Below are 13,315 nucleotides of genomic sequence, written 5' to 3' on the forward strand. Positions count from 1 at the left end.
TCTATCTATTCGACTAATCATAGCTTGTTTATCAACACATGTTCGTAAAATCGATTCATCTTCGAATCATAATATGTTATATCAACACTATTTGTAAATATTATCTATCTAACCAATCATAATATTCATTTGACCAATCACAACTTTTTACGTTAAAATCTATTCATCCAATTAATCATAATTTATTATATCATATACCCCCGTCTAACCAATCATAACTTATTATATCAACACTTTTGTAAAATCTATCCATCTGACTAATTATAACTTGTTATATCAACACGTTTGTAAAATATATCCATTTGATTAATCATAACTTGTTATATCAACACATTTGTATAATTTATCTATCTAACCGGTCATAACTTTTTATATTAACACGTGTCTGTAATATCTATTCATCAAACCACTCATAATTTGTTATATCTAACACGTGTTTGTACAATCTATCTATTCGACGAATCACAAAATGCAATATTATTACATAACTTGTTAATACCTATCTATTTGATCAATCATAATCTGTTTTATCGACACGTGGTTGTAAAGTCTATACATTCGACCAATCATAACTTGTTATATTAGAACGTATCTCCATGGAACCAATCATAACTTATTACATTAGAACATATCTCCATCCAAACTATCATACCTTATTACATTAATTAGAACATATTCATAAGCGGCAGTTTGGTTCGGGGTTAAGTGGCATTACTGGGGTAATGTCATCTTGTATTACTTGATTACCACGTTTGGTTGTCAAGTGATATAAGATACCAGTAATCTTCAAATACCAATAGTGGTTACTATTGGTAATATAAGAGGTAATCTGATTACCTCCATTTTCTTAGGTTTTCTGAGATTACCAGGGTTATCTTTTTTTGTTACAATTTTATCCCTTATTAATAAAAATTTTGGACAATAATACCCCTAGAATAACCCCTATTTAAAACAAATTTACATTAAATCCTATTTCAATTTTACCCTTGTTTAATTAAAATTTTGGACAATATGCCCTATATTTAAAATAATTTACAGACCACCACTGCCACCAAGCCACCACCACCACAGCCACCCAGCCACCACCGCTGACAGCGGGTCAACCACCACGGCCACCGCCGGAAAATTGCCGGAGTCCCTAAAAACACTGGAAATTCGGTGGGAGGCTCGGGAGGCTTCGATATGGCCTTTTTCCATATCGGGCCAGATCTGGCCAGATCCCTGGCCATTATCGCGCAGGTGGACCAGACCTGGCGTTACGCCATGGACCTGGCGTTAACGGCCAGATGGCCTGATATGGCCGTTTTCGGCCATCAATATGGCCGGAAACGGCCATAACGAAGCCTTCGGAGCCTCCCACAGAATTTCCTATTTTTTTTTCGTTTCGGGTTCGGCATTTTCGGCGTTGTTCGCGGTGGCGGCAGGTGGCGGCAGGAGGTGGGGGTGATTTCGTCATGAATTAAAGTTTTTTATAAGCGGGGGTGTTTTAGCTAAATCTGAATATTGGGGGTTAAAAAACTATTCAAAAATTAATAAAATTATATTATATTATATTAAAAGATGATCATTTAGTAATTTAAATAACATACCCACCAATTTATTCATATAACCAAACATATTAATATAACATACCCACCAACTAACCAAACATATTTTCTTAAACATTCCCAGTAATCTTCCAAGGTATCTATCTTTCTAGTAATCCAATATTCCAGTAATCTAACATTCTTGAACCAAAGTCCCCTAAAAGCTATAGATAACTTAACTTTAGAAGCTTCTTTAACCCAAGAAAAATTAGTATCTTGAACATAGATTAATTTAGAACTCTCACAAACCTCCAAAATTAAAACAATCAAGCATAATTTTGATCATAATTAAATCACTTAATTAAAAAATTAAATAAAATTAAGAAATATTTTTGGAATATAAAAAGGACATGTCCCTCTCATCACATTTCCTTGTTCATAAGCTCTCATTCGAACCAGTGGATAAACACGAACCCTTCTCTTTTCCTCGCGTTTTCTCATCGTTTTCTCGAATTCTCGCGATCATTTCAACCCACCGTCAATTTTATTCTTTCGATTTTTGCATAAACAATTTGGTCATATAAATCTACATCATGCGTCGGTTCTGATGTTTGATCTCCAGATCGAGGCTGTCTCACTGTAAACCCTAATTCTTAAAAGAGGTGAATTTTATTTTCTGGAATTTTGTTTTATGTGATTTTAATTTTTATTGATTTGATTTGATTGCATTAGGGTTTTATTTTTAATGTTTTAGTTGCTGTTTTGTGGTTTATTTTTTGATTAACATGATACAGGTTCAAGCTTTAGGGTTTTCGTTTTCTTTGATTATTGTTTGGTTGTGATGATGCTGATTATTATTATTATTATTATTATTATTATTTTTTGCGAATTTATGTGAAATGCAATTTTTTGAGCTATTATAGGTAGAATTTGATGTGGGATTTGATTAAAAAGAGAAAAGCCTAAAAACTAAGGAAGCAAAGGTTTCTAAAGTTGGGGGCTTTTGGATTTTGTATTTGGAGTTAAATTGGATGGGGTACATGTAAAAGTTGGATTTTTTTAATTAGATGCCGTTGTATGAGAGCAGATTTTGAAGTTATATTGCGTGAATATAATGAAAAAGTTTTTATTGCTCAAAGAATTAATTGAAGTGAACAAGAACAAAGTTGTCGTCCCTTAAATATCTCCAACGGAACTGATCTGAGTGATATTGTTGCTTCCTCACTTCAGCTGTTGTTTGCATGAACATGGTGTTCATACTTGGAATTGTGGAATAAGTGGAAGGTATAATAGTTGTAGAAGGTATAGAATGTGGTTCAGCTCTCACATTATGGTCTTTGCAGCTTGGGAGACCATCTCATATGATTTGTAGGCTCAATTGATGTCAATTTTTCGTTCATGGTGACTTGCATAGTGTAGTTTAGTGCACAACATCACTATGTTAAATTCCTGCCTGGTACCCTCTTGGTTTCCACTATCAGAAACTTTCTTTTGTGCTTTATCATTAAGTAACCATAAACTTAGACTTTTGTAAATGCATTACATTTGAATCTCCAATCATGAGATAACAAAATTCTAATGCCAGTCAATTTGCTCCACACTTTGTAAAAGCATTTCAACGCTTAATCTAGTATAACAAAATTTGAGTTTATTTTGTTTTACATGTTGGACTAAACAGTTATTTTATTCTCTGATGCCTAAATTCCTATTGGTGTAGGTTTGTTTTTCTCAGGCTAAATATGTCTAATTACCAAGGGGATGATGCTGAGTATATGGCAGACGAATATGACATGGAAGACATAGATGATGATGTGGATGAAGAATTTCGTGGCAGAGGAATGGGTGGATCAGATTCTGAATTTGAGGAATATGAGTACTCAGTATGTTGATGTTTTACACGATTATGTAGACAGACAATACTGAATTAATATTTCTGATTGTTATTTAATGGAATGTAAATTCAAAATTTAATTTATTTGAAGTTTTGCTTTGTCATTTTAGAGTTTAAGTAGTTTTATGTGATTTTTGCAGAATAATAAGATAGCTGATACTTCTGCTGCTCAAGCAAGAAGAGGTAAAGATATCCAGGGTATACCTTGGGACAGGCTTAGTATCACTAGGGAAAAGTACCGGCAAACTAGACTAGAACAGTACAAGAACTATGAAAACATCCCTCAGTCTGGAGAAGGGTCAGGGAAGGTACAAGTTGCTACTTTTTCTCCTTGACCCACAAAAAAAAAAAAAAAAAAAACACAACACCCACCCACCCCCCCCCCCCCCCCCCCCCCCCCCCCCCCACAAAAAAAAAAAAAAAAAAAAAATTTTTTTCCCATTTTGGAAGTTTCCTGTCATTCTATTGAGTTTGATTCAATTTTTTTTTTTTTTCCTCTGTAAGAGGATTGCAAGATTACAAAGAAAGGGGCTTCATTTTATGAGTTCAGAAGAAATTCTAGATCTGTGAAATCAACGATTCTTATTTTCAGGTAGTTGAATGCAAATTTGCATGTGATTACCTGAGCTAAAATTTACCTTTTTTTTTGTTGGTGGTTAGCATAACTAAAGAATAGTTCTCATCAGAGTCCTTGCTTCATAGCTTTTTGTTGCATAAATTCACAGTATACTGTTAATTTTTGTTTACTTGTAAATGTGGTCCTGAATATAGATAGTTGTGGATTCAACGAGTTGAGACATGCATTTTGATTCTGAAATGGTTTTACATAATATGATGGCGTTTTTCCTTGTTGAAAAATAATTGTCATGTGTTTGCGACATCTTTGTTCTGTGTTTTAGTACGGAACTTGGTTGGGCTACATCAAAGCACGATGTCTACCTTATGTCACATTTTTCAGTCGTTATTGGTCTCTTTAACTTGCAGCAGGTCTCAGGTTCTCAATGTTTCTGGCCATGTGGCACCAACCAGATTAGTGTCTTTTAACTAAAATTTGATCTGTAAAACACATTGCGTTTCTCTGTCCTTGGCTTTGCCAAAATTTTCTCATTTGAAACTAGATGAAATTTACTAATGTACTTTTCTTTAATGTAGAAACACCCTGGTAGTCTGTTGGAAGGATTTTCGCCGACTCAAGTGAGCACTTTTGCTGTAAAAGATAAGTTGCTAGTTGCTGGTGGATTCAGGGAGAATTAATTTGCAAGGTGAGTCAATGAAGAGATATTTGCATGCCCACTGTCTACATCGTGGCAGCCCTTTTTTTGGTTATGATTTTCATTCGTATTGTGTATATATACCTGCACCTTGGAGTGCCTTTGGTTGAAGAGCTTCTGAATTTAAGGGATTCATGATGATATGATGAATATGAAAAGTCTGATGCACGAACATAGTTAATGTTTCTGTTTAGCCTTAATTATGTCTGTCACGCTCCTCCCATCTTGGCCTGTTAAGGATTATAAAGTGGTTTTGTTGTTACTCTCCCAAGGTTAATGCTTTTTTTTCTTGTGCATAACAGCATCTGGATCGACCAGGAGTGAGTTTTGTTCGTACAACATATGATGATAATGCTTTACCAAGCGTTGATATTTATGTGTCCCAGGTAGTTTTCTCTTTCTTGTGCTGTGGCAGAACTGTCCTTGGCGGCCTTCCTCGGGCTGCCGCGCTGGGCCAACAAAAAAAAAAAAAAAAAAAAAGAGCTGAGTTTAATTTATCTTATGCTTTTCATTGCCAGTGGTGCAGTCCATTTCACTGCCTCAAATAATGACTGTGGTGTCAGAGATTTTGATATGGAAAAGTATCAACTCTCTAAGCATTTCCGTTTTCCTTGGCCAGTGAATGTAAGTTTGTTACATTGAACAGTCCATCTGTCCGTATAGTATGTGGTGCCTTCGTTGACATGGAGGGTTTTGTGCTTCATTTTGTGGGCAATATATGATGCACTTGCAGGCTGAAGCTTTCAATTGAATTTTTTTTTTTTTATTTTGTGCTTTTGCAGCATACTTCACTGAGTCCTGATGGTAAACTTCTAATAATTGTTGGAGACAACCCAGAGGGTATGTTGGTGGATTCTAATACTGGAAAGGTAATTATTTATACTGCTGTCCATATATCTTTTTCCCTTCTTTTTTTCATTTATTTTTCTGGAAGTTGACAAAGAAAAATGACTTGGTGTCTACTGGTGCATGTATATCTGGATCCTGTAAATAGAAATTAAAGCATTTACTGATTTATATTTGTAATTTTCACAGACCGTCAATCAGTTGTCTGGGCACTTGGACTTCTCGTTTGCATCAGCATGGCACCCTGATGGCGTCACATTTGCTACAGGAAACCAAGACAAAACCTGCCGAGTTTGGGATTTACGGAAGCCATCTGAGTCTGTTGCTGTTTTGAAGGGCAACCTTGGAGCTATCCGGTCCATTCGCTATTCATCCGATGGTCGTTATATGGCAACAGCTGAGCCTGCTGACTTTGTGCATGTGTATGATGTTAAAAGTGGGTATGAGAGGGAGCAGGAAATCGACTTCTTTGGTGAGATATCGGGGATATCATACAGTCCAGACACAGAGGCTCTGTTTATTGGCGTTTGGGACCGAACATATGGTAGCCTTCTGGAATACGGTCGTTGCCGTAACTACTCATACCTTGATTCCTTAATTTGAGATGGCTGTGGAAATTGCAAATAAGTGGTGTGTTGGTGCAGTGTGTACTTTGGTTCAATTGAGAAACTTAGTATCATGCACATGCATATTTAGTAGGGAGATAAAATGTAGTTGTAAATGTAATATGATGTGCAATTTAGGGGTTGTTGTTTTAGTTGTTGTAGTCCACTACTGGTGGAGTTGAGTTGATTATGATCATAAAGTGGAGGGGATGTACAGAAGGCTAGAAAGCAAGTAAGCACTGTTCCATTTGAATCTTAAACAATTGACAGAGGCAGACAACTTTGGCATCCTGGTTAACAGGACAATTAATTTCATCAATCATTCCTACCTTTTTCTATGTATTAATTGTTCTTCTTGTGTTCATGGTCGGTTGAACGAATAAGAGTAGTGACATTGATTACCAAGACAAACCATTGGGGCAAGTCTAGCTCTCAGACAAGCTAGGACATGGACCAAAATAATACAAAGGATTTATTGTTCATCCCAAATTACGAATATACATGTACGTATAACATTTGAGGGGAAATAAATATGTTATCAATATCAAAAACAGAAAGGTGAGAAAAAAGAAAGATCCTTGTTCAAGGGGAATTGAACCCGACGTGAATCGAACACGCAACCTTCTGATCTGGAGTCAGACGCGCTACCATTGCGCCACGGATCCCTTTTATATTTCTGTGCATTATTATTTTAATTATTTATGAAAATATGACTCCTTGTTCCTCTACCCCAAATCTCTGATCCACAAGGCAGCCAATAAAGCAAAGCCAACTCACTTTCCAAAATCTTTCTTTACTGATTTCCATCCTCAGAAATCTTCTCCACTTTTCGCAACCATCACTTGTGGATTATATGATCTATTTCCACACCACCAACTTCTTCTCATCTCTTCTCAGTTCATCACTTTCCAACGCTCTTCCATTCTTCTTCCACTAACCCTCACCATGGCAGCTTCTGCAGCCTCTTCCACTTTGTTCACTCCCTCTTTCTCTTCATCCCAAACCCACCAACTTTCCCCCTGCAACATCTCCTTCCAAGGCCTCAGACCCCTCTCCACCAAACCCAAATCTTCCCTCCCCAAACTCTCCACTTCTTCTTCTAAAAAATCCAACTTTGGCGCCATCAAAGCTGAGCTCAACACTTCTCTTGTCATCAGCCTCAGCACCGGCCTTTCCTTATTCTTGGGGAGGTTCGTCTTCTTCAACTTCCAGAGAGAGAACGTGGCCAAGCAAGGTTTGCCTGAGCAGAATGGAGTCTCCCACTTCGAAGCTGGAGATACTCGTGCCAAGGAATATGTCAGTCTTTTGAAATCTAATGACCCTGTTGGCTTCAACATCGTTGATGTTCTTGCTTGGGGCTCCATTGGCCATATTGTTGCTTACTACATCTTGGCTACTTCTAGCAATGGTTATGATCCCAAGTTCTTCTGATTTAGTTGTTCATCAAGTGTAACTTCTTTATTATTTGTATAGTGGAAATTACTTTGTTGTGACTGAGTTGGTTGTGGTGCTCTGTCTTCACATTTATGTACTCATTTTTCTCAATGCTTTAGTTAATTGTTTTGCAAAAATGTTTCCATTGTTTCAGCTTCTTTATTCTTTAAACTAATTAATAACCCATCAAGAGAATATATATTAACAACAACAAGATGATCTCTCCCTGGCCTGGTGACTCATTTGACAGCAATGAGATTGGAAAGTTTTGATCTTGGGATTTTGAAAGGAGGTTTTACACCTTCAAATTTGAAAATCTACTGCTTAAATTTGATATAAGCTCATCATTCAACATTAAAAATCCATTATGTTAAGTCTATAAAAAANTTGTTGTGACTGAGTTGGTTGTGGTGCTCTGTCTTCACATTAATGTACTCATTTTTCTCAATGCTTTAGTTAATTGTTTTGCAAAAATGTTTCCATTGTTTCAGCTTCTTTATTCTTTAAACTAATTAATAACCCATCAAGAGAATATATATTAACAACAACAAGATGATCTCTCCCTGGCCTGGTGACTCATTTGACAGCAATGAGATTGGAAAGTTTTGATCTTGGGATTTTGAAAGGAGGTTTTGCACCTTCAAATTTGAAAATCTACTGCTTAAATTTGATATAAGCTCATCATTCAACATTAAAAATCCATTATGTTAAGTCTATAAATAAAATTGAGGGTTGAGAGTTCAAGATGCAAACTTGATGAAGAAATATTGACCCTCCATATTGTAGTTCTCAACTATCCCAAGACACTCACTTCAAAAAGAAGCAAATAAAATATAGAGTTCGATGGCTTCTTAATTAAACTTCTTGGACTTGATAATATAATACAAAAGAATTAATAATAATAAAAATTAAAAAGTCACTATCTTGCTTTACCTTTACCCTTCTCTTATAACCTAATCTCATCTTCATCTCCTCTATTGCTCTCTAACTCATTCTTTGCTTAAATTACCAAACTTTACTTGCCCAATTACTTCTTTAATACTAACAATTTATTATAACCTAAAGTTTTTATTATTCTCTAAAAACCTTATTATAGGGTAGAGCAAAAATATTAAACCCCCATCATCCATCGTTTCTATCTTTACCTCTCTCACTAAAAATGTCGACCCACATTATAAATGGCCAAAACTCTTCACTCACTCCCAACAGTAACACCAACTCTGCTACTTACTACCCTTCTGCAACGGCCAACTTCGAGGATGTTGTTCAAAATTCTGATCTTTTTTGGGCTACTCTCAAGGCCTTTCACAAGTCTTTTGGTATCAAATTCAAGTATGTAACTTTTTCTCTGTTTCTGGTCTTTTCTCTTTAAAGTTAGTAGCTTTAATGTTTCTGGGTTCCTTTGATGTGCTTTACTCATCTGGGTTGTTTCGTTCTTTGTTTTATGTTTTTTATTTCTTCGTTTTTTTCTGTGTAATATACTTGTTTTTACTCGTATTTCGCTAAAAATAGGTGGCTAAAAGGTAGTATATTCATTTTGTGTTTTAAAAGCTTTTGAGTTTTGTGATTTAGAGCACTATTTTTAGTAGCCATGTCATTACAACTCGGACAATTTGTAAACTTACAATAGATGCAACAAGTGGGGATTTGATTTTCTCAGAAAGTTGTCTTAGCAGTGTAGTGTTTTGCTGGACATTGAAATGATTATTGAGTCAGATCTTAATTGTTTTGATACTAAATAATGAGACATTTGCAGGTCAGCAGTATTTGCAAAATTAATTGACATTTGTAAGAGAATTAAATTTTTATTCTTGAGAAGACAAGGAATTTCTCTTTTTAGTAGATTGGATATAATGTGATTTTTCTCCCCTGTAAACACATTGTAGTATAATAAGTTAGGTGCTGGTTTTATTTATTTATTTATTTATTTTTTTGTCATGATTTAATACTGTGTATTAACATACCTGTACCGTCTGCAAGTTTGCCTGGAAAATCATAAAATAAGGATACATTTACTTTAGAGGTTATCTATATGTTCCTTGCCCTGTTTATTTTCCTTTTTATCTCTTGATGTAAGGCAATTATCTGCTTTTGCTCTAGTAGATAAATTCTTATGGCAGGCGCTTTTTTTTTTTTTTTCAGTAAAAACTACAAAAAGCAAGGTTGAATATGATTTATTTTCTTTTGATTTTCTTTTTATTACACAGGGTTCCTACTGTAGGAGGAAAGGAACTAGATCTACATCGCCTTTTTGTTGAGGTGACATCTCGTGGTGGCCTTGAGAAGGTATGTGTGATTACCTATTTCATAATTAGTGAGGAGGATGCTGTTTGCTTTGTAGAACTTGTGTATCTGTTACAAAACTTAGTGTCACAAAACTGGTGAACTCATACTCCAACTTGTCTTGGTTAGGTTCCAAGCTAGTCCATAATTTTAGAATGGGTGCAAGTTGATCTGCTTAGGACCCTGGATGATTGCAGGAATATATTGTGTAGTTTATCTTCCTATTTCTACCTTGCAACTTAATGAGAGAATTTCTTTTCCTTAGATTGTCAGTTCTCTTGGAATGGTTTCAGGTAATCAGAGATCGCAAATGGAAGGAAGTAATTGTGGTCTTCGATTTCCCAACAACTATCACCAGTGCATCATTTGTATTACGGAAGTATTATGTGTCATTACTTTATCACTATGAGCAGGCTTATTACTTCCGCAAACAAGTCCCTTCATCATCAATTCCTGGTACTTGGAAACATGACTTTTGAATGTATAATTTTTATTTCCCATAGATTTCAAATTACATATTTTCCTGTTCTTTTTGACAGATGCCATAAACGGGAGCCTTGACAATGGATCAGCACACCAAGAGGAAGGTGCTGCAAACCAGTTAGGAGGCCAGGGTATGTTTGATACTTATTTTTGCATGATTTTTTATCCTGTGTTGCAGTATAATTACATTAACTTTCTATTCATATATTTCTTTGCTGCCTGTGATTCAAAAATCATATGTGTTGTTTCTACATATGTTATAAAGATAGATATAATTACAGTACTGGGGCCATATTCACTTTGGTAGTATGACTCCTATCTGCACTGTATTAAAATAAAGGGACTACCTAATGTATTAATGTGCTGATATTTATGATAGCATGAGATGTGACTGCGTTATGTGGTTTCCTATCGTAAATTTTAGATAGTTTAAACTTTTTGATGGAACATAGACTATTATTTATATTATTTTGTTTCTCTTACTGAGATTTGGTTAACAATTTTCTGTTGCTTGGTAAACATACTTGGCAAGGCATGTATTTTTTTATTTCTTATGACATGCTAGATGAACAATTTATAGTGCATCAGTGCGTAAAGTCAGAGTCCTAGATACAAGGCACACCCCCGTGGTTTCATCTATTAGGTTTTGTATATTTGGATCTTTCTTCATGCCTATGGAGCTTTTCTTAGGCTCTATGGACTGCAATTGGTGCTTTAATTACTTTCTTTAACTTTAGTTCAAAGTAAGTCTTGTACATGGTCCTTTTTACTGCAAGTTTCTCAAGCTGCAGTTAAGAAAGAAAAAATAAATCTGTTAAGTTTTGTTGGACATGGTGTCTGATACTTGTTTTCTCAGTTTAACTTAAAATATTTCTTAATATCTTTAACAATTTCGCCTTCTTATATTTGCCGGTGCTCACAAAATTTTCTTTCCTTTTTCCCCTTTTTGTTGGTCGAATATATGCAGCATGTATCACAGCTATAAGGATCTTTGTTGTATATTTTGGATGCAGGGAGTCCGGAGTTGAAACCTGGCTGTTCAGTTACTGGAATTATTGATGGAAAGTTTGATAATGGATATCTGGTTACTGTGAACTTTGGTTCTGACAAGCTTAAAGGTGTCTTATATCATATTCCTCATATGCTTCATGTGTCTCAGAGTTCTAATACTTCAGTTGTACCAACCCACCGACGTCGGAAGAGATCTCGGTTGGCTTTACGAGATCCATCTCGACCCAAGTCAAATCGTAGCGGTTATAATTTCTTCTTTGCTGAGCACTATGCCCGCCTAAAGCCTCACTATCATGGGCAGGAGAAAGCCATCAGCAAGAAGATAGGGATCCTTTGGAGCAATCTTACAGAGGCTGAAAAGCAGGTATATACACTGATTCTTAGTTTTTGATTTATCTTTGGTGATTTGTGGTTTTCAACATGGATTTTACTTGAGTATTACTTTATATAAGAGATGGATATTCATTGATTCATGCTATGCGTGAACAATTTTTGAGAAAAAAAGTTTTCCATGGACATTTCACACTGCATCAAAGGTTTTCTTGCTGTCTATGTGGTTGCATTGGCATTTACAGATTTTGGTTGTGGATTTGAATCTTGAGCACAATTTAGGTACAATCTTGTAACATGTTTTTTGCTACATAGCCTCTGTTTATTTTTTTACTAGTATGCTTTTCATGGACAGTTTTAGCAACATCAATGTTTCTAACTACTCGGCGATGACTAGTGATGAAAATCATACACTTAGCTTCATATATAATAAATTTACAAATTACTGTTTTTCATTGAAAGAGTTTCTGGAGAGCAAGCGGATTGTAGCTATTGGGATACTGTCGGTTAACTAGGGAATTATTTGTAATTTTCTTTAAATTTCTTAATTTACAAACTACTACCTTTCTATCTTTCACCGCAAGATAGCTGCAAACAAGAGGAGTTGATGACATTTGTTTCAATCATATGCGGCTGATTATTTGTCGTGAATAAAACTAAATGAATAACATGAAGGTTTGACCATAATTCGGAATTCTCATACGCTGATGCAGGTTTATCAGGAGAAAGGACAGAAGGATAAGGAGAGATACAAGACAGAGATGTTGGAATACAAGTTGTCTTACGATTCAACAGTTCAATAGTGTGTCTAAATAATTAGTCATTAGGAAAGCTGTCATCGGTTAGGCGTAGAATTTTCTCCTAGGCTAGTTTTTATTGTTGTTGTTGTTGTGTCGCTGTTATTGCAATTGTATTCCTAATCTGTTCTATTAATTTCCTTAACAAAAGATGACCTGACAAAACAATATGCCCCATTTGCAAAAACTGAGGTAGTTTTGAGAGTCAGATGGGGGACAGCTCTGTAACATATCATGTGACCTTTGGCTTTCATTGTGCTCGTTACTAATCTAGTTTCTCACCTTTTGTAAAACTGTTCTACATGTGGGTGTTTAATGCTTTTGAGCTTCATTTTCCTTAATGTTTTAGGTGATGTGGGGATGTAATCAAACAAAAAGACGATAAAGTGATAAAACAAAATGTGGGATCCCCGTTGAAAGGGACTGAGCACGACATGAATCTAACATGCAACCTTCTGATCCGGAGTCAGACACGCTACCATTGCGCCATGAATCCTTCGATGCTTTGTAATTCTAACGAGAGACTTGGATAAAATGACCTATAAAAAATTCCATTGTATTAACCTTGATCACCCCGAGAGATAATTAAGTCTTAAACCACCTTGAGTGTAAGGATTTTTCCAGAGAGCATATAACATTTTTAGAAGATTTTATGATACATTGGAATTGGAATTGGAATAGGAGAGATGTATATTTATATATTATCATAAACATTAAATTGTAAATTTTGAATTGATGTAATAAGTATAATATGAAATAATAGAGATTATAGTTAAGAGTTATGATGTTTAGAATAATTAGGCTAATATCACTCTTAAATGATATCAAATCAGATCCC

At 35.3% G+C, this 13,315-nt stretch overlaps 2 protein-coding genes, 1 non-coding gene and 1 pseudogene across 3 annotated transcripts; 3 read left to right on the plus strand and 1 right to left on the minus strand.

Annotated features, from left to right (window-relative positions):
* The first annotated feature begins 1,968 nt into the window (after positions 1-1,968).
* On the plus strand, positions 1,969-6,312 carry LOC116115548 (annotated as a pseudogene).
* A 420-nt stretch (positions 6,313-6,732) lies between these two features.
* On the minus strand, positions 6,733-6,804 carry TRNAW-CCA. The gene has a single exon. It is a non-coding gene; the product is annotated as a tRNA-Trp (tRNA).
* A 146-nt stretch (positions 6,805-6,950) lies between these two features.
* LOC116115562 (photosystem I reaction center subunit V, chloroplastic) lies at positions 6,951-7,696 on the plus strand. Its single transcript, XM_031401699.1, has one exon. The coding sequence runs from the start codon at positions 7,085-7,087 to the stop codon at positions 7,568-7,570; it is 486 nt and encodes a 161-aa protein (XP_031257559.1). The 5' UTR covers positions 6,951-7,084; the 3' UTR covers positions 7,571-7,696.
* Positions 7,697-8,732: 1,036 nt separating this feature from the next.
* LOC116115529 (high mobility group B protein 10-like) lies at positions 8,733-12,801 on the plus strand. The gene is made up of 6 exons (XM_031401670.1): positions 8,733-8,905; positions 9,781-9,859; positions 10,150-10,312; positions 10,396-10,470; positions 11,353-11,714; positions 12,394-12,801. The coding sequence occupies exons 1-6, from the start codon at positions 8,733-8,735 to the stop codon at positions 12,481-12,483; spliced, it is 942 nt and encodes a 313-aa protein (XP_031257530.1). The 3' UTR covers positions 12,484-12,801.
* The last annotated feature ends 514 nt before the right edge of the window (positions 12,802-13,315 follow it).

The sequence above is a fragment of the Pistacia vera genome, unplaced genomic scaffold (genome assembly GCF_008641045.1).
Source record: "Pistacia vera cultivar Batoury unplaced genomic scaffold, PisVer_v2 Contig745, whole genome shotgun sequence".
NCBI lineage: Eukaryota > Viridiplantae > Streptophyta > Magnoliopsida > Sapindales > Anacardiaceae > Pistacia > Pistacia vera.

Bases quoted from the DNA above. Each gene is read 5' to 3' on its own strand.
- LOC116115529 (XM_031401670.1), top strand. From the start codon at position 8,733: ATGTCGACCCACATTATAAATGGCCAAAACTCTTCACTCACTCCCAAC. The intron at 10,313-10,395 runs GTACTTGGAAAC...TCTTTTTGACAG, and splicing joins CCCTTCATCATCAATTCCTG to ATGCCATAAACGGGAGCCTT. The intron at 11,715-12,393 runs GTATATACACTG...ACGCTGATGCAG, and splicing joins TTACAGAGGCTGAAAAGCAG to GTTTATCAGGAGAAAGGACA.
- LOC116115562 (XM_031401699.1), top strand. From the start codon at position 7,085: ATGGCAGCTTCTGCAGCCTCTTCCACTTTGTTCACTCCCTCTTTCTCT.